The 20,920-nt window shown below is 35.7% G+C and overlaps 4 protein-coding genes across 5 annotated transcripts; 2 read left to right on the forward strand and 2 right to left on the reverse strand.

Moving 5' to 3' along the window:
• Positions 1-2,539: 2,539 nt before the first annotated feature.
• Positions 2,540-7,616, forward strand: LOC140754744 (protein lethal(2)essential for life-like). The gene is made up of 2 exons (XM_073089828.1): positions 2,540-3,195; positions 7,134-7,616. The coding sequence occupies exons 1-2, from the start codon at positions 2,650-2,652 to the stop codon at positions 7,566-7,568; spliced, it is 981 nt and encodes a 326-aa protein (XP_072945929.1). The 5' UTR covers positions 2,540-2,649; the 3' UTR covers positions 7,569-7,616.
• Positions 7,617-8,097: 481 nt separating this feature from the next.
• Positions 8,098-8,851, forward strand: LOC140754743 (protein lethal(2)essential for life). Its single transcript, XM_073089827.1, has one exon. The coding sequence runs from the start codon at positions 8,199-8,201 to the stop codon at positions 8,721-8,723; it is 525 nt and encodes a 174-aa protein (XP_072945928.1). The 5' UTR covers positions 8,098-8,198; the 3' UTR covers positions 8,724-8,851.
• Positions 8,852-9,968: 1,117 nt separating this feature from the next.
• Positions 9,969-15,367, reverse strand: LOC140754740 (facilitated trehalose transporter Tret1-like). 2 transcript variants are annotated; one of them, XM_073089824.1, is made up of 4 exons: positions 15,102-15,367; positions 13,575-13,729; positions 11,867-11,999; positions 9,969-11,285 (listed from the first exon to the last, which is right to left on the reverse strand). In XM_073089824.1, exon 4 carries the CDS (start codon positions 11,263-11,265, stop codon positions 10,087-10,089), a length of 1,179 nt encoding a protein of 392 aa, XP_072945925.1. In that variant the 5' UTR covers positions 11,266-11,285; positions 11,867-11,999; positions 13,575-13,729; positions 15,102-15,367; the 3' UTR covers positions 9,969-10,086. The 2 variants fall into 2 exon arrangements, with proteins under 2 accessions (XP_072945925.1, XP_072945924.1); XM_073089823.1 differs by lacking the exon at positions 13,575-13,729 and having other exon boundaries at positions 15,102-15,363.
• A 2,811-nt stretch (positions 15,368-18,178) lies between these two features.
• On the reverse strand, positions 18,179-18,961 carry LOC140754742 (protein lethal(2)essential for life-like). The gene has a single exon (XM_073089826.1). The coding sequence runs from the start codon at positions 18,855-18,857 to the stop codon at positions 18,318-18,320; it is 540 nt and encodes a 179-aa protein (XP_072945927.1). The 5' UTR covers positions 18,858-18,961; the 3' UTR covers positions 18,179-18,317.
• Between the last annotated feature and the right edge of the window lie 1,959 nt (positions 18,962-20,920).

Raw genomic sequence — 20,920 nt, forward strand, 5'->3', positions numbered from 1 at the left:
CTAGACAAATATATCTGGCCGTTGGGTTAGGTTAGGTTAGGTTAGGCATGTCCACTGAATAGACCTTCCTGTAATTATAATCATAACTTTATAAAATTTCGAAAATCCCTTTCCAAAAAAAAACTTAGTAACGTTAAAAGAGAGTGTACATATAGATAACAATACAACAATATTTTAAATTGCATATCAATGCATTGTATGCGCTACATTACATATTCATTGAATGAATAGAAGTCATTGAACCTTGTCGGAGGCTTGGTCGTTTGAAAACATTCAACACAGGTATTGTGTTGTGTAAACTTCTTACACAAATGAAAATTAAAACAACGGGAATACCTCTCCAGGACTTCTTAAGACCTCGTCTCGTCGTGACCCATACCCACTATAAGGCAAAAAAACGAGCTACTGTCAAGTACATTTCAAATTGTATGGTGATAAATAAACGTTTTCTACACTCACAGCCCCACCCTAGGATTCCCTATGTCGTGGGTGCCATGGACACACACAAAGACGAATACACAAACATCCAGACCCAGAACAGTATCTAAATTCATCATTCAGATATCTGTCTGGCGGGGGATCGAACCCGGAACCCTTCGCGCGTCAAACCGGTATGGTGACCGCTCCGCCACGCGGGTCGTCACTATACCACTGTACAAGTATCTATATCCTTATACTGTGACTATACCTACTTTGGATAGAACTTTTTGGGGTTCCCGGATGCTACTTGGCTAGGTTTTAACGCCTCAGATGAATGTCTCCCTTACCACACCCTTCAAACCGGAGCTTAGCAGCGCTGAACACTAATTTTACTAGTAATAGATATGGTGGTCGTGCATTCGGTTATGAACCACAATGGGTTCAAACACCTTCAAATAGACTGTATGATTGACCTTCAGATTGAATATGGATTTTATGCTAATATTTATCATAAAAATAATCCATAATCCGTAAAAAATATAATATGACGACCACAATACAATAAAAGAAGACCTCAATGTAACTGTGCAATTGAGAAGATCATATTCACTGTGGTGTACCTCCGATTGATTCCCTGACCTCCATCGAGTGTCAATTTCATATCTGAAAATGTACTGTCGGGTAGAACACGGGAAAACTTCAAATAATTTTGTGATACATAGGTATTAATATTATTATTAACGTAATACATATATATATTAGCGTAAATGTTGCCCTGTAAAATAAGACTTTTGTGGCACAAATCTTTATAAAAATGTATGTATGTAAAATAACACACATACATCATACGTGTTAAATATATTTTTTATTAAAACAATCGTAATATGCACTAATATGTATTGATTGCCACAACAACTGATGGGTATCTACTTAATTTTCTTTGTAGATCTAATACTAATTCGTTGTAAAATGTAAATTTTCCATTTAGGGTAAGACCCGAGTCCAACAGTATAATAATGAAATACTCTCAAATCTCACTACCTTCAACTCTAACTGTTTTTCCTCCCAAAATCTGTGCTCTTGCTATTCGCTTATAAAACTGTGTTAACTTTCTTTTTGTAATTTTATTTATGTTTTGCTTCTTTCCCCTTTATTTATTTATTTATTATTTGTATTTGTATAGTATGCTATCTCTATATTTACACTTAATTTCATATATTAGTTTAATTTTATATATATATCATTTAATTGCACCCTCCCTATTATTTTAAGTCATCCCTTCTTTAACTCCTCATCCTAAGGTTGTCTGGAAGAGATCGCTGTTTTAGCGATAAGGCCGCCTTTTGTATCGTCCAAAATTGTATGTTTTGTTATGTGTTCTTTTTTTGGGTACAATAAAGAATATTATTATTATTATTATCACTCTGTTTCCATGTAACTATTTACCTAACTTATCATAAAACCTATACGACACTAGGAGCCTAAGTAAGAAATAGCAAAGACTATTAAAACTATGTTAAGTATATGAAAACTCTAATTTATAAAGAAAAATATGTATTATTTTAAGCGTAAATTCGAGAAATATCCTCTTTATTCCTTACTGCTTATTTTAAGAACAGTTAAATGTACAATAACAATAAAGTACTAACATAAGTAAGCACTTTAATATCTCATTTAACCGACATTTCTCTCGTTAACCTTATTAAAGTGAATGGTGCAATAATAAAATAAGGAAAACCGTTGAAAACAATTGATAAAATCGCTACAACTCAACAATAATACAGATAAAAGTCAGTCACAATAAAATATCATAAACAGAAACATGCTTTCCAGAATAACTCGAAGATAACTAAGTCCACGATTGAATAATTCTGACTGTAACCAGAAATTTCTTTACAATGTATACAATAATATGCAAGATACACGTCACGCTACGTCGTTACGTTACGTTGTTTACAAAGTTCCAGAAGCCACGCCCACTAGCGAATACTCCAGAATTTTCGATAACAATCCTTTATTACTACGTCATTTGGTAGCGATTGTACGCGCGCGCCAGCGGTTTCGAGAAACTTCTACTTGACGCTAGATGGCGTTGCTCCGTCAACAGTATAAATACCCCGGCGTACTGAGAGAAGACATGCATTACTCACACAGCTATCAAAGCGATAAACAACCGCTGAATACAGCAACTTACCTGCAATTTATTAATACAAACAAAACATACCCAAGATGTCTCTGCTCCCATACGTTTTCGGATACGACTGGCCTACTAACTACAGGCCCAGCCGTCTTCTCGACCAGGACTTCGGATTGGCGTTGACTCCTGATGACCTGCTGACCGTCGCTACAGCTCCATTGTTTTCGAGGGACTACTACCGTCCCTGGAGGCAGCTGGCTGCTGCAACCCGAGATCTCGGCTCCAGCATCAAGGCGGACAAGGACAAGTTCCAGCTCAACTTGGACGTGCAGCACTTCGCTCCGGAGGAAATCACTGTGAAGACGACCGATGGGTACATTGTCGTCGAGGGCAAGCATGAAGAGAAGAAAGACGAACACGGCTTCATCTCTCGTCAATTCGTCCGACGTTACGCGCTGCCGCAGGACTGCCGCGCCGAGATGGTCGAATCTCGCCTCTCCTCTGATGGAGTACTCACCATCACGGCTCCGAGACACCAGGTGGAAGCCGTGAAAGACGCACGCGCTATACCCATCCAACAAACAGGCCCCGTCCGCAAGGAAATCAAGGATGCCGCCATCAAAGAAGACACCAAAAATTGAGTGCCCGATCACCGATTGCTAGTGCATACAGTGCTTACCCTATTCGAATCCTAATGTAATCAATTGAGACTGATTTTTATTTTATTTAATAATAAAATTTTATTTATTTATTCCAACAGACATTTGTTTCCTTTTTTAACATAACCCCCTACATTTTTAGAATCAAAAGTATTTAAACACAGGTACAAAATCATCAAATATTTATATGTATTTATTAATAAACAAATTTTATACTTACATAATAATATTATAATTCTATAGGTACATAAAAAAGGAACATGCTTTACACTATACCACATAGTAGGTACATAATATATTACAATATTATTATATAATGTTTACAAAATATAGGTACTTATTTTCTTAAAATAAATAAGTGTAAATATTAATCTACTCTTAAAATTGTTTTATCAAAATAGTACATAAAATAGATAGCAATTATTTATTACATACTAATATGTATTTCCATAAAAAATCGCTTATTTTTGTATATGATCTACAATATACATTTTATTGACTTAAATTTAATCATTTGTGTGCATAAATGTCAAAATTAGATAGATTTATACATTGGTCTTGTTTGCAATGTAGTATGCATATAAAGTAGGGTGACTTTGGGAGTCTATCGCCAAACTATAATGTAAGCTGCTGAGTTCTAGTTTAAAGTTATTGATAAGACAGTTGTTGAGGACCAAACGATGCTTGGGTTATAACCAAGAAAATATAATAGAAAGCAATATTATAATTTATTAGCTATTAGCTAAAAATTTATTAGCGAATCCCAATATATCGTGACAAAGCTCGGACAAATCAATACTATTAAAAGGAAATGACAAATTATAAAACAATACAGATAACATAAAAAGGAAATGAACAATTATATAAATTCAACTACGCGTCGCCTACAACAGTCATATAATAATATAAGCCTAAGGAACCAGCGAGGCATCTGTAATCGACCACATTTTTTTTTAATGTCGGAGTAGCAGACGATCATGCAGTCCACGTGATGGTAAGTGGCTACTGCCGCCCATCTCTGTTGTGTTAATCTGTAATCAATTTCAGACAGGATTAGATATTCTAACGCTGAGGACTAAGCTGGAACGCCTCGGAAAAGTATGTCTCCGTTACCGCACTCCTCAAACACAGCAGCGTTTGACACTACTGTTATGAGGCAGTAATAGATGTGGCGGTGGTTCCGTCGAAGTCGAACCACATAGGTTTCTACCACCCTCAAAAACTCTACTATGCTACTTTGATTTACAATATCCATGGTAGTTAGTGACCACTTAAGATCAATTAAACTTTTCAAAAGTTCTATGACATAACCTAAAATAATACTCATGTAAACTTCTTATAAAAATTAAATAAATTATCTTCTTACCCTTTTCTTGATTTTTATATAGCAAACTTAGAATTTTACAATTAAAAATGCAGAAGGCCCTTTGAGGGGGTTGATCGTCAAATATTCCTTCCGTTACACATTAAGACCGTGCTCATTAATATGCGACTTTAAATAGTAACCATGACAATATCTAAAAAAAAGAAAAAACAATTACATCAATTAGATAAAATATTATTTTAAAGTTGGTTGCAGGAGGTCGCAGTTTCCTTGAAAAGTTGTTGTTCTAGAAGTTAGTATGATTCGACCGAGGTGATACCGCAAGGATCACTTGACTTATATAAAAATACCATCTCGGTCCTCGGGAGTGACAATACATCTGTGGTTTTAGTAGAAACCATTTTTCTAGGTTGCAATGTCTGTGGGAGACAGTCATCACTTATCATCAGGGAAACTGCAAGCTAATTTGATAAAATAATTATAGTTAGTTTTAGTTATAGTTTAAAACCACGCTAAAATCGCATAAGGAAAATGGTTAATCCTGACGATTCTGATGAGGAGAACAGGACAAAATTATTAAAATCGTGTATTGTCATCGGCTCTTGATAATTCTTCAAAGTTTTACATTAATCGGACCGTTCAAAGTGAGTAAAAATCGAATTCTAAGATTCCGGTACATACATACATACAGGTCAAGCTAATAAAAGCGTGGTAAAAATAACTACGCTACTTTTTATATAATATACCTACATAGAAGTTGTAAGTCAATGTGAAATTGGCACGTTAAGTATTGTTGTCATTAGATAGCAGTCATTCAACCTTTTCGGAAGCCTTATGAGTGGTCTAAAACGTTCGATGCGGGTAAACCACTAACACGCGCCTTTCTCTACCTCAATCAATATAATACTCGTATCTTGAAGTAAACTAAGAGCCTTCCCCGGCTAGTAAAGATAATAAAAGTGTTGCAGCCAAAGAGATTAAAGGCATGGCTACAGAGCGTACATTATGAAGATCAAACAACAACTATCATCCCGCTTCACATTGACACTATATCGGATTAATGGAACCTTGACGTAAATTTCAGAAATATATAACCTCTTAATAATAAGTCGTCGATTACCAGTTCCTTTCTTCTTATGTTCTTGGGAACAGCTTAATGAAATAGTAAGAAAAGTCGCGCAACTCACCAGTCTTTGAACTATTAACTATTTCAATTCCGATATCAAGCTCATAGCTTTCCTGTCGTCAAATATTTCGTAGGTCCACCTAAATATTTAATACTACATTTTCCGGTACATGTTTGGTAGAATAATTATTCATTAGGTATATATTTGCCGTGCATCTATTTCAATATTATTGCCCCACAGTCATTGCACTCGTAAATAAGAATACATTACAAGTTTATTATCACAAGATGGTGATATCTATATGACATAAATATGACAAATAGTGACAGGTATGTCCTTATAAGCCAACACAGCGGACATTTATTAAATAAGGTTAGTTGTAAATACGAATGTTTCCTAAGTTCTATAAACATAACGAAAAGGATTCTAAGTCTATGCCTATCAATAATTATGAGGAAAAAATTACTTTAATAAGGAAAATGTAAAAAGTATAGTGTATTTATTGCAAGGCCTTAGAAAAAATGTCAATAATCAACTCTGTAATATTTATCACTTTATTTTAATTATTGGTATTGTAAAGCGAAGTGATAATTGTCCAATCAGGATAAAAGTAGCCGTATTATCATAATTATTCTAATAGTCTTTATAGCACATTAAGATTTTGTTTAAAATAATCATTTTGTTCATAGTCTTGCCATTCTCAGATTTAATCTAGGCACACAATAGTTTAGTACAATGAAAACATCGAAACTATTTTTTCTTATCGGCACATTATTGAAATATTTAAAAAATAAAATGGTTTAAATGTACTCGTACACTTTAATCATATTCTACTTTGGCTAGAAACACTTCCTTTAACAAAGAATACCTGAACCTACTCATCTGAATATATTTGCTAATATTTCCCTGTCTACTGTATCAGATATTGCACTAATGTTTCTATTCAGTCTGTCTAGAATTCAATCCAAACCGCGAAGTATTGAATGTCGTGGTTAGCGGTAACCTACTTAATTGAAACCTATTTGCTACCATCTGACACGAAACTAAGAAATATTGATTCTAAGGTCTCGTTATCAGGCACTGAAGGTGTCAGACAAGGGCCGTTGCAGACATTATATTTTCCTATTATCCAATGGGTATTGTCGTATGTTTTCAAATCTATCGTAACATAGCGGCGCAGATGTAAGCCTTGCCTGTCCATAATGTTGTATAGAAAAGTATTATTTTGTCTGCTACGGTTTGTGCCTGGCACTTTCAATGCTTATAGATGTAATCGAACCTTAATAGTATTTTATTTTTAAATGAAAATAACATAAGTCACTGTCAAAACGACTTTGAAATCATGGTCAATGAGACAATCAATAAAGTTTGAAACAATAATATCGTAGATTGTAGAAAATCTTTATTTTTCTCTATTTTTAATTAAAATGCAGTAAAGATCATCCGTAATAATGATTTTATCTCCATTACTGGGGATGCAAATACGTCCGAAGTTATACTCTTGGGTAACGCAAACAAGAAACATTAGACCGATCATTAAATTGAGCAAAGAACAGTTTCAGCTATGCCTTGACGTACGCCAGTTTAAGAAAGAGGAAATTTGCGTTAAAGCGAGGCCTGAGTATGTAATCATTGAGGGAAAACAGGAGAGGAAGACTAAACGAGGTTACACAGTGAGGCAGTTCAGTCGGAAATACAAGCTGCCTGATGGATGCAATCCACAGTGTATGAAATCTCAAATATCTCCAGATGGAATGCTTACCATAACAGCACCAAGAGAAACGGTTGATATAAATTTACCATGTGAAACTGTTGTACCTATCACACATTCTGGACCACAGAAGGAATGTGGTGTATCCTTGATAACAATCGAAAAGCCAAAACCTGATACGAAAAAATAACTTTTCTTCATTGTACGGGCTTCATAAATAGATTTTACGTCAAAAATTTTCATAACAGCGTCAAAAGGTGGGCGTGGTAAAAATAAAATTCATGTGCTCAACACTTCTTTACTGATGAATGGTTAATGAGTATTGTATATTATTAGCTCTGTTTACTAACAATATACTCAAACTAAGTTGTTTTAGTTGCATATGCACAAAATTAAAGAATAATGACAATACACATCTCGACTTAAAAGAGGATCTTAACTATTAAATCATTTATACGTAGCTTGGGAATGCGGAAACTCTCTCTATGCCAGACTTTACGATGGACTATGCGCCACGCGGCTTGTCAAAACATAAAATAATCTAAGGAGAAAAGATTTCATGTGATACAATGCGCCGAAATATAAATAGATCGCACGTATCTAGTGAATCATGTGAACAACGTACTTCGTTTTGCAGTTTTGCCTGTACCGAGAATATTCCCGCGTATTTGTGTGCGTTCTAAATACGTCTAATCTCCGTGCCAGCGCCTCTGAAAACAATATATAAACGGGACGACGCCTCACCACTGCATACCCAAGTCGACCGCGCAATCGACATCATCTAACGATCTAACAAACTATTTCTTACAACCCACCAAAAATGTCTCTCCTGCCTTACTTCTTCGACTACAACCTTCCCCAATGGCCAAGGCGCATTCTTGACCAGAATTTCGGACTTGCCTTGACTCCCGAAGACCTGGTCTCCGCTGCAACCAGCCCCGTGATTCCCCGATTCAGGATGTGGTGGCCGAAGGACACTGAATCTTCGATAAAGGTGGAAAAAGACAAGTGGCAGATCAACATTGACGTGCAGCATTTCGCCCCTGACGAGATTACCGTGAAGATTGCTGATGGCTACGTGGTCGTGGAGGGAAAACACGAAGAGAAGCAAGATGAGCACGGCTTCGTTTCCAGGCAGTTTGTCAGGCGCTTCAAGTTCCCCGAGGATTCGGATGCCAATGCGATTGAATCCAGGCTGTCTTCTGATGGTGTTTTGACTGTTCTTGCTCCGAGGAAGGTTGATGTGCAGAAGGGAGAGAGGAATGTGCCCATCTCCCACACCGGACCCGTCAGGAAGGAAATTAAGGATGAGCTCGTGAACGTGGAAGACAAGGAAGAGAAGTAAACTGGACCCAGGATCGATTCGAGGTGACTCAACATTGGTTCCTTAACTGATAAACGAGACTGATTATTATTTTTGATATCATTGTCATATTATACTATTTTTATTAAAATTTTGCATTTTAAAATTTACTGCTTGTTTCATTTTTTTTATATTTCAAAATGATTTCTGAATTAATTTCTGAGTGATATTTTTTGACAGCATTTAATTTTATTTACTTTACTTTTTATCATTATCACTTACTCACTGATATAATTATATTAAAATACTTTATTTGAGAAATATAACCACCTCTTATGCACATTATAAAGATTACATAGCGTTTAAAGGTAAAAATACATATCACGGTAGTATAACATAGTAATAAAATAAATTGATTTTAAAAGTATATCAACAGTCAAAATCTAATTAAGTAAAATGTGGAAGTTATTACCTTATTGATGTATATAAATCAGAGTAGATAACCTAGTGGTTAAAACTCCGCCTTTGAATCGAGAGGACCGAAGTTCAAATGCCAGCAAATTAGAAATGAATAATACCTTGAACGATACAGTATAATACGTGTACGCAACTAGACGCAAGAACTACTAGACTAGACTGAAGATGGTAGAACCCTTTGTGGTTCGACTCCGGCGGCACCACCGCCACATCTATTTCTGTCTCGTAATAGCAGTGTAGCGCTGCTGTGTTCTGGTTTGAAGGATGTGGTAAGGGAGACATACTTTTCCGAGGCGTTCCAACTTAGTCCTCAGGGGCGAGACGTCTGTGGCCTACCTCAGGTAGGTATATCTAATCCTATCTGTGGTTGTTTACAGATGCCCATGGGCGGCAGTAGCCACTTATCATCAGGTGGACTGCATGCTCGTCTGCTATATATTATAAAAAAATGACGGCGAAACGCAATGTAGCATCGATGCAATCGTGAAAACGCGAGTCGCCGATGCTAAAAGTAGCTAGTCTGCCGTCTCCGTTATAGATGTTCTTCGAGTGCAATGCCAACATCGCAGGACACACCCGTTGATTATTATTTATTATTATGACTCATACTCCAGTAATTTTCACAACAGACCGCGCACTACGCTATAGGGTGCGGGTTCGATACCCGGTCAGGCAAACATGTATATTATGTTTTACTTTTGATGTTTGTGTAGTCATCTAAATTAGCTTTGTAAAAATATGTTGTGGATTTGTTTACATGGCAATCATAAAATTTATTCAATGCCAACAAGGTGTAATAAAATTACCTAATGCAATTTTTCAAAACTATTTATTACTTTAATAAAGTTTCTATTCGAAAAAAATTACAACATAATTTATATTACTATTTTGTACACTATCATTTATAAATACATTGATATAAATCATATTACAATTTGGATACCATAACATTACCCGTATTCTTCTTATAACTATCTTCAATATCTTGCAAACTTCGTCCATTCGTCTCAGGTAAGATAAAACATAATACAAATGTATTTAACAATGTAAGTATTCCAAAAGCAGCGTACATTGACATCTCGCCATACGTTGCCATAATACTGGGAGTAATTTTAACGTTAATGAAAAGTAAAAAGAATGATATAGCTGATATAAACCCAGAGCAAAGTCCTCGTAATGCAGCTGGAAATAGCTCAGGTACGAACGACCATCCTAAACATACTACACCGCTTCCAAACGACGTATACACCATAATCAATAGCACAGACAACCACATTAAATTATCCGGGTTTATATACAAGTAACCCACTAAGATAAATAAGGTCGCACTAGTTCCAAAGTTAAAGAATATAAAAGTCAGTCTCCTCGGCAGAACTTTGCCGAGGAAGCAAATTATTGAATTTGTCAACAGTCTCATGAAGTCCGATACAAGCATAATGGCAAACGCATCGATTTTCCCAGGAAAAGTCTTCTCCAATATGTCTTGAGCATAAAAAGTTAATACATTAACACCACAGAACTGAGTAGCGGCGGCTAACAACGTGACTATGATTATCGGCTTCAGATAATGCATTTGGAACAGTTCCCTTAACAAGCTCTTGTCTTCTTTCTCTTTCTGTCTCTCTAGCATTTCGTTTAGTTCCTTCATAGCAGCCTCTCCATCACCCCGGAACCACTTGAATAACTCAGCACCTTGATCTATTTTTCCTCTGGCTATGAGCCATAGTGGGCTTTCTTTTAAGAACAGCGTCATTACGGCACATAAAGCGCATGGTACGCAGGATATTAGGCAGCTGGTACGCCAATGGACATATCCCCCAATAGCATGGTTGATGATAATACCCAGGCATAAAGACATTGATGGGCACATCAGCGCCAAACCTCTGTATTTCGGGTCCGTTACTTCTCCAAGATAGACTAATGCTATAGGGCGTATGGCGCCGACGCCTATACCGCTTAGAGCCCTGCCTATTAACAAGAAGATGTTGTCGGTGGCAAAGGCTAGGACGAGCCAACTGAATAAGAAGAAGAAAGACAGGAAAATATGGCCTGCTTTTCTCCCGAAGTTGTCGACGATGGTACCGGAGAAGAGGCATCCGATGACCATGGACAAAGGTGTGATGGCAGCTGAAATGAAAAATAAGGCATTATTTCATAATGTTGTTGTACCTGTTTTAAAAATAATGTTTTATAGTACTTAAATCAGAAGGATTTTTTTGAGAACAGGTTTATTATACTCGTTTTCAAAATAATTAGTCAAATTAGTGAGTTGGTTGACTTCATGAAGGTATTATTACAAACTTTATATTACAATGAATGAGAAAAAATATTTATTCATACCTCAGGTCCCGCTTTATGTAATGATTAAAATAATAAATCTCTACAACGAGCTAGGCAAAGAAGGGAGATAGATAAATCAGGAAGAATAATTTATACATTTTGGCCGTAAAAATAACTAGTTTTATTGGTAAGATGTGACCTTATTAAAAGTGTGCGTATAGGTACTTAAAATATTCATCAATCAATAAAAATAACGTGCTTTTTACATAATTAAATAAATTAGTAAATTCAAATATTTTTATACTGGTCCCCCACAAAGGTTGATCACAAATAATTCTTGGAAACATATCCTAAGATCTGCATCTACCTTAAAATTAAGTTATACGAAAATAACCACATAGTGACAACCCAATAGTTTCAATTCTTACCGATCCATGATGAATAACTCTCGTCATATGGAAAGTCAGGGTCATTTTTGAGCTGAGGTAGCAGAGTAGCGCTGTGACCAAAAGCCTGTCCAGCGCAGACTGACAGAAGGCTGGATACTAGCGCAGCTAATATCTGTAAGTATAGATTTTTATTATAAGAATTTGCTACATATACGTGGCGTTTCAATTTGGTCCTGAGAGGTAGGAAAGCACTGTGCTTATTCTCAGATAGGATCGTAATCGCTTATGATCGGTTAATACTTACATATTATAAACAAAATATTAACAACAAAAAAATTAGATTATCCTTAGGGTGCGTACAAATCTGACAAGTTTGCTGGACTCGAGAACTACATTGCATTCGTGCGGATCGCGTGCATACTGCATGCTCATTTCTCGAGATCTGCGTTCGCGCAGCTTGCGCGCATTCTACAGTGTAATCTATTACGAATAAATTTTCAAAATGACTCGTCAGAACAACACAGTGGGTTCGCACGTGGGTTTTCTCGCATGCTTTTCAAAACAAGTGACTTCCCTTAAAATTGAACAAATATTTATGTGTAATTGCCTATTTAACAGCTTTTATTACTTAGCACATCTCTGATGCTAATAAATTCCGAATCCAAAGAAACAACCATAAATCACATTAAAATTTTTTGTTCTAAGTTCAAACAGAAACCTGTTAATAAAACCTTCAAATTATTTTTTATATTCATTATGTAAACAACTGGCAACAATGTTGGTACATTAAGCTATTATAGTATAAGTATTCCGCTCGTGACATTGTCTACACATATTTAATTATTTTGTACACAAAGTACAAACTTACACATTTTACAAGTTTTTAAGTTATGATAACATCTATGAGATAAAACTCGCAACTATTTTAGCGTAGTTAACCGATTAAACTGGAAGCATAACTACTTATATTACTTCTATAACAATTTCATACAGAATATAATACAAGTTCTATCAAAATCGATTCACCCCCTTAGAAATTATCCAGGCCAAACAAACGGAGAGACAGACAGACAACAGAAAAAAAAACTAATACAAAGAGACACTACAATTTTATTTATTTGTATAGATTGCCTCTTTTGATAGATTTATCGATTATTATCGTAAGCACATGGATACTTATAAATTCACAAGTAGTGACAATGGCCTGGATTTTCGCAATAAACGCGTCATCCTTTTTAGCAATATTTGCGCAAAAACCAGTTCCAATTAAAAATGTTTTTAAATGGCGCCTGTTTCACGCTATCTCACTCACATATATCTACATAAGAAACATGTAACAAACAATATGATGAACAATCTTATGGTAGGTCTTCACTTGGCGTATGATCAATACATTATCGTCCAACTACTGGATAAAGGCCTCCTCTCAAAATGAGCGAGACTAGGCCATAGTCTACCAGGCAGGCTATGTGTTGTTTGATAATAAATCTAGTTAGGTAAACGAAGAGGAGAATTCGCTACTTTATTTGCTAATTCTAATGCTATGAAAAATACGGTAACAATATTAAGCCGTTACAGCATAACAAAAACAACAGCACAGAAAAAATGTTTTAAACTTTTATGGTTGTATTTTTAGGTATGATGTGAAATAAATACTAATTTACATATATCCTTGTGAACTTAAAAGTTTATTCACTTATTCAATATTACATATACTCACTTGAATTTTATTATTTCCATTACGTACCTGAATTACTTTGTACCTTAGATAGGTAGGTACCTATTAGATCCCGGAGTCCTTTTAGCAACCCCGAGGACGGCCACCGGGGGGTTATAGTGCGGTAAGAATCCCACACAGCCGTGTCGCTCCCACGGTGCCGGGTACCGTTTAAAGGTTTCCCCCTCGTTAACAAAAAAAAGTAATTATAATCCGCGCCAAACTGCTAATCCGCTCTGAAGTTGTTGCCAGCAGGTGTAGTCATACAATTTGGTATGGCGAAGCCACTCATTTCTATGTTCAGAGCGGACTAGCAGTTTGGCGCGGACTATACCTATTATTTTGTAGGAAACAGAACTACATATTTAAGGCAAGTAGGTATCAAAAATGTATTCTGATAAATAGAATAAAGATGAAATATTAAAATGAAGAAACATTTTTATTAATTATTTTCCATTTACAACTAATCGAGTGTAAAATATTCAATGTCAAAACTTTCTACATCCTAATGTGCCCTAATGCTACTGTTACGTATCTATTTCAATGAACTTCCGTAATGTAAGATACCACAGGAGTGTGAATAAGAAGTGATTTACTCAGTGGTTTTTATATGGCATAAATAGTACTTACCTAACTGACAGTAGTTAGGACACTTCTCAATCTATCAAATTAATAATCAATTTATCCTTTCTTTTCCAAAATTCCAACCAAAGTTCGATTTTTGACAATTCTAATAAGCATACATTTTTAAATTTCGATTTTTGGTAAGCAAAACATTGGATAGATTATTTATTATTAATAATGTAAGTTGTAGCAGACAGATAATATGACTTGTTGTTGATGTAAATAAGTAATAACCTACACCTCATGGAAACGTACCACAGTACATAAATTAAACTTAATTGAACTTTGATAACTTAGTTAATCAGGATGTATTTTCTTCGCTTGCCTAATAATTAACATGACCTAATATGGCATAATTTCAAAATTTAAGGTTAAAGTCTAGCGCATGCTGTACCTATGAAGTAGATATAAATAAAAACTTAATATCAATTTAATAGTAACATTTATTATTATTCACTATTCTTCTGACTCTATTTTCATATCTAGACAAATGTGTGAGAGATAACGGTGTCATTAACTGTTATTTTATTACGTCTGATGATACTAGTTTGAAAATGATCAGTTTCTTTAAATATTTGCCTACTTTTAAATCATCATCATCATCATCAGCCCACGTTAGTCCACTGCTGGACATAGGCCTCTCCCAAGGCACGCCACTGAGCTGACTTTTAAATAAAATAAGAAAATATACACTTTTTACGTAAAATATAATTAAGCAACGATATTCCTATTAAATATATGGATGTTTAAATATAATTCTACGGTAAAAGTAGCTTTTTACTTTTCTTAATAATATTTAATTTATTCGCAAATAACTTTTTGCGCGTTGACTTAAATGAACCTATGAAGTGCAGTTCCTAAGGACTATTTCTGCACTATTGGGTAGGTAAGTAACATACTTGAATATTAAGTAAAGTACAGAAAATATATTACTTGCTTATAAGTCTTGAGTAAAACGCTGTTCTCACTCGCAGATCCCAATGTTATAATAGTCATTTTGAAACACGCAACTATCACAATATATCACTCATTTTTTCAAAAACTATTTCCAAATTTGCACTTAAATAAATATAAAATGTGTGCGCAAGGAATTGGGTACGGATGAATACTGAATAAAGAAATCTTGCAACTTAAAACTTGATTAACCAGTAATATAAAGGTACATGCTCGCTTGGTCTTTGGAACAAGTATCAGTTTTTAAACAGATAGCAAGACTTTATTGATCGAAAACCGAGAAACAACTAAGGTGGTTCTCCATTAGTCAGGAAAACAAAATTCAATTAATGAATAATTCAACGTTATTAATTTATTTGCGGCAAATTGAATGCTTTATTACCTACTAAGTAATAATTCGATTTTATTAACTAACCGGTCAAGTATTAAATATGTTACAATATTTGGAATATCATCATCATCAACCCTTTACTGTCCCACTGGTGGGCACGGGTCTCCTCTCAGAATGAGAAGGATTGGGCCATAGTCCACCGCGCTGGCCAAGTGCGTATTGGTAGACTTCACATACCTTTGAGATTTATTTTAATTTATCTCTCAGGTATGCAAGTTTCCTCACGATGTTTTCCTTCACCGTTTAAGCAAGTGATAATTAATTTGTAATACGCACATAATTTTGAAAATCAGAGGTGCGTGCCTGGGGCTTGAACGTCGGACCCCTCGATCGCGAGGCCGCGTTTCTTAACCACTAGGCTATCACTGCCATTTGGAATATATTGAGTTTTAATCACAAGCTGTTCATTTAACTTACAACAAAAACTTCATACTTAATCCAGATTGCCGTTTTCAACACACTTTTGTAAAAAATATCGCATTTTTTTGTACGACGTATATATCCTTAAGGCCTAATTTAGAGCATTTTTTCTTAAGGTGGAAATCATGACTCCTCAGGAGAACGCGTTCAATGATTTTTTGTAAAATCCTTATTCCTTACTAATATTATAAATCCGAAAGTAACTCTTGTCTGTCTGTCTGTCTGTCTGGTTGTCTCTTCTTCACGCCTACACCACTGAACCGATTTTAATGAAATTTTGTACAAAGATAGTCTGAGACCCGAGAAAGGACATAGGATAGTTTTTATCCCGGAAATCCCACGGGAACTAAGGATGGCGATCTAAGATCGATTAATCGGAGAATCGATCTTTTGGGCCCAAAACATCGATTATTTTAATCGATATTATTAGTAAGGATTGAATCGTAAACTATGCATTTGATCAAGTGATGATCTTTAGCAAAGTTGAAGGTACGAATTTTCAGTTTTATGTATGTTAGTATGCTATATTTATTAACGCGGGCGAAGCCGCGGGCAAAAACTAGTTATTAATATATGTTTAAATTTTACTAATATTTTTGGCTTTTTCGTCGATCGCGTGACATAAACTACTTGTTAAAGAATGCATGAAATGACGGACTAAGTGTATTGTCTCTTATTCTAATAACTTGTTATAGGTAATAGGCATATTTTATTTTTTAACTGACAATAAAATAAATATATATGTACCTATAGGTACTAAATGTATTTTTTTATTGTGAGTACTATCATTATAACCTATTCAGACAGTTACTTTTATTGATGGTTGATAAAAAATGAACACATACCCAGTATGCACACAAGATAGGATTGTCCTACATAATTAAATGATATCAACTCTGTGTAAATAGCTTTTGTTTTTATAAGCAATGCATGTAGGTATATATGTTAGTTCGGTTCAAATCCTACAAGCTAAATTTGACCCACTTCCAGACATCCGATTGAGCTGAAATTTTGCAAACATGTAGATCGCATGTTTGTAATTACTATTTCAGTCACGCTAAAGAAAAAACTTCGCTTGTACATGAAATTTTTATATAAGTAATTGTAGTTTTGCAACTCATGCTAGTCATGAACTGAAATATCCCCTACCAAGATATCCCCCATACAACGTACACCCTACCAACCGAAACATAATCGCGCTTAACACAGCTTCCATTAGGCAGAAATAGTCAGTGGTGAATCTGGAGATGAACCACAAAGGATTCTATTTATGTTTTATTTGTTCAGTTACCCTTGATATACTACCGTTTACTTTGAAAAGTCAGTTTTGAATACCTATGTATTTATCTAACCTATAGACATTTTGTGAAGGGGACGTTGCGAGTAATCCCCCTTATGTATATAGTGGGGCTTCAAAATACTTCTACTATACAAAGCAAAGAAGGCTCTTCCACGCAACTAATGTTTACTGTCCATATAAAAAAGCTTGTAAAATCGAGCCATACTTATAGATAGTCTACATTGTAATATGTTACAAAGCTATTACATATTTATATTTATGTTCTAACGATCAAATAACCCTTTTATTAATACCTACTTAGAAGATGAACGTCCGAAATCAATCTTCGCTTTATTATATGCAAATTAGGTAACTCGCACCTGAAAGCTAATTGCGAAATGCAAAGCCCACAAAATAAAAACGAATACCATAGTAACTTTACTATGCCTATACATTTGTACTGTGCCTATACTCTCAACTCTGACTGACGTAAATAAAAATTTAACTGCGGCAGTTGTGCATCGTACTCTTCGTATTGTGCCTAAAAGTGCAATAGTCGCAGAGTACAATGACCTTAAGTTAATATTTGTAAATATTTATTGCGACTTATTCATTCAGGTTGGTATAATGTAAAAAAATTTAAAGAAGTAATCGATTAACAATAATTTGTCGATAATTCGAGGCTGTTAATCCGCATAACCAAGTAGTGAACTTAAATGTTTTTTTTTAGTTATAGGTAAGTCTATAAATGTTTGTTTTTTCAAAACTGTGGATTTCAACTTGAATCAAAAAAAAAAAACAGCTTAACAGACTAAGTTCAGATTGTAAAATTAAATAAGTGTGTGTGTGGTGGTGGTGGTGGTTCAATAATTAGTTGGTTTAGATGGAGAATCTATGTTTGAGCACAGTACAAATAACTATAATCCTTATAGTGTGGTTTGAGGAAATTACAATGAAAAACATAAATAGGAATTAAAAATTTATTAAACTAAAATTTCAGTCTTAAAGCAGAGAACAAAGGAATGACTTGTAAACTTAAATGCAATAGTACCTAATAATAATATCACGTAATCGTGGGAACAACATAAAATAACATCAGTATGGTTTACTTTTCCTCAGCCTTGTCGCCATTAGCGTGGTCCTTAACTTCCTTGCGGACAGGGCCAGTTTGCGTGATGGGTACTTTGCGTTCACCTTGCACAGCAAGCATCTTCCTCGGAGCGGTCACGGTAAGAACACCATCCGAGGACAGTCGCGACTCGATGTTCTCAGGAGAACAGCCTTCCGGAATAGCGTAGCGACGGGTGAACTGTCGGGAAATGAACCCGTGTTGGTCTTTCTTCTCCTCGTGCTTGCCTTCAACCACGATGTAGCCGTCCGTGGTCTTCACAGAGATCTCCTCCGGCGCGAAATGCTGGACGTCCAGGTTCACTTGGAACTTGTCTTTGTCGGACTTGATGCTGGAGCCCACGTCGCGAGCGGCGGCGGCCAGGTGGCGCCACGGACGGTAGTATTCCTGGCTGACCATGGGACCGGCGGCGATGCTCAGCAAGTCATCAGGCGTGATCCCCAAGCCGAAATGCTGGTCCACCAGGCGGCGGGGACGTTGGAATTCATAGTCGAAGAGGAATGGCAGCAGAGACATTTTTGTAATATCGATCAACGATTTTCAAATTCTCAAATAACGGCGGTTACTACGCAGCTCACTGACAATCCAGCGCTCTCAATTGTTCGTATTCAACTGATGTCGAACCGGCGCGCGCAGCCGTATTTATTCTACTTCGCGCTCTCGACAAAGGTAGAATATTCCCGAAAGCAGTGGTTCTTTAACAGTGGGCCGCTTATTCACTCCAGCTGTTTTAACGTACGCTTTAGAAATATAATTTATAATTTATCGGCACTATATAGAATCACGATTTTTATGTTTATTCGTCTATGTAGAAAATGATGCCCAAAAATAGTATTTAATTTGTTTCTGTGTTCCATATTTAGCGTAAATAATGTTAAATAACTCAAGGCAGGTGTACGTATAAATGTTTGATTAAACTTGGTATTTCGTTAAAACATCAGGTAAATACAATACTAATTTACTAATTTGCTTACAATGGTTTTTGGTTCCACTTAGCCGGGATTTCCCATAAGAAGTTTGCCATGGTCATAGATAAGTAAAGATACTTCGCCGCCTTGAAATTGAATGAAGTCACAAACAGCTTATTTTAGTAAGTTATTTTTTTAATTCTTGACAAATAAAAACATTTTTAGAGAAAATTTACGAATAAATAACTAATACTGCGTAATTTACGTAATAAATAAATAATTATTTCAAATATTTTAGGGACATTTTAGCACGGAGACGTGTCAAAACTTATTTACGCAACTATTTCAATTCTCAAAACTGGGTACATTTTCTTGTTAGGAGTGAGTAATTTTTACTAATCTATGGCCAAGGTCAATAGATGAATAAGTTTGTAAGAAGACGGTGCTGCTTTCACTGGCGAATCCAACGTGGCCAACGATGAGGTCACTCGCACCAGTCGCACCCCTGAATCTTAAAATACGGGGTGGGCCATGAATTAGTTAACATTTGAAATAATCATTTAAAAAAAACTATTTGACATATTTTAAAAATTGTTTTATTAAAAGAAAGCTAATTAGTTGGAAATTATTTTTTTAAAAATTATATCATCTAAATGACCACCATTTCGATTTTTACACTCTTCTAAGCGAGTAACGAAATTTTCGAATACTCGTCCGCACAGAGACCGTGAGATCGTCGATATCTCTTCGCTGATTTTTTCTTTTAGTTGACGTAGTGTATTTGGTTTATCGATGTAGACACGACTCTTTAAATAACCCCATAAAAAGAAGTCAGCTGGGGATAGATCTGGACTTCTGGGTGGCCATGGAATGTCACCTCGTCTGGAAATCAGCCTTTTCGGAAACATTTCTTTAACCACCGGCAGGGACTCGTTGGATGTGTGACGAGTGGCTCCATCTTGTTGAAACCATGTGTTACGATTGTAGCCAGAAAATTCCAGTAGCATCGGTGCCAAAAACTCCCGTAACATTTTCACATACCGAGTAGAATTAACAGTAACTGAACGGCCGTGAGAATCTTCAAAAAAGTAGGGTCCAATTATTCCTTTTGCTGAAATTGCAGCCCATACAGTTATCTTTGGAGAATGAAGTGGCCTTTCGTGTTTAGCTTTAGGATTGTCACTGCTCCAATATCTGCAATTCTGTTTGTTTACATGTCCGTTAAGATGAAAATGGGCTTCGTCAGAAAATAAGAGGTTCTCAAAATTACTGAATCGATCTAACATTGTTTCAGCATAGGACTTGCGTAAATTTAAATCATTAGGTTTTAGTTCCTGCACCAATTGGATCTTATACGGATGCAATTTCAAATCTAATTTCAAAATACGGCGTAACGATGTGCGGGATAATCCTAATTCAGCCGAACGTTTGCGCGTCGATAAACCTGGATCACGTCGAACAGAAGCAGAAACTTGCTGTACGTTCTCTTCGCTCCGAGAAGTCCGTAGGCCGCCGGTTTGCTTTACATTTAGTGTAGATCCCGTCTCTTCGAACTTCTTCACCCATTTCTTTATTAAAGGACCACTCGGACACTGACCTAAGTCGTGTAAATCATATTCAACACGAAATAAGCGTCTCACAGTAATAAGCGAATTGTTGTTTAAATAAAAT

The sequence above is a fragment of the Epargyreus clarus genome, unplaced genomic scaffold, assembly GCF_041222505.1.
Source record: "Epargyreus clarus isolate Ecla_fem2 unplaced genomic scaffold, WU_Ecla_fem_2.2 ptg000031l, whole genome shotgun sequence".
NCBI lineage: Eukaryota > Metazoa > Arthropoda > Insecta > Lepidoptera > Hesperiidae > Epargyreus > Epargyreus clarus.

Excerpts from the sequence above, each read along its gene's own strand:
- LOC140754744 (XM_073089828.1), top strand. The coding sequence starts at position 2,650 with ATGTCTCTGCTCCCATACGTTTTCGGATACGACTGGCCTACTAACTAC. Across the intron at positions 3,196-7,133 it reads TCAAAGAAGACACCAAAAAT|TTACTGGGGATGCAAATACG; the intron begins TGAGTGCCCGAT and ends ATTTTATCTCCA.
- LOC140754743 (XM_073089827.1), top strand. The coding sequence starts at position 8,199 with ATGTCTCTCCTGCCTTACTTCTTCGACTACAACCTTCCCCAATGGCCA.
- LOC140754740 (XM_073089823.1), bottom strand. The coding sequence starts at position 15,164 with ATGACTATTATAACATTGGGATCTGCGAGTGAGAACAGCGTTTTACTC. Across the intron at positions 12,000-15,101 it reads TACTCAAGACTTATAAGCAA|ATATTAGCTGCGCTAGTATC; the intron begins GTAATATATTTT and ends CTATACTTACAG. Across the intron at positions 11,286-11,866 it reads GAGTTATTCATCATGGATCG|CTGCCATCACACCTTTGTCC; the intron begins GTAAGAATTGAA and ends TTTTCATTTCAG.
- LOC140754742 (XM_073089826.1), bottom strand. The coding sequence starts at position 18,857 with ATGTCTCTGCTGCCATTCCTCTTCGACTATGAATTCCAACGTCCCCGC.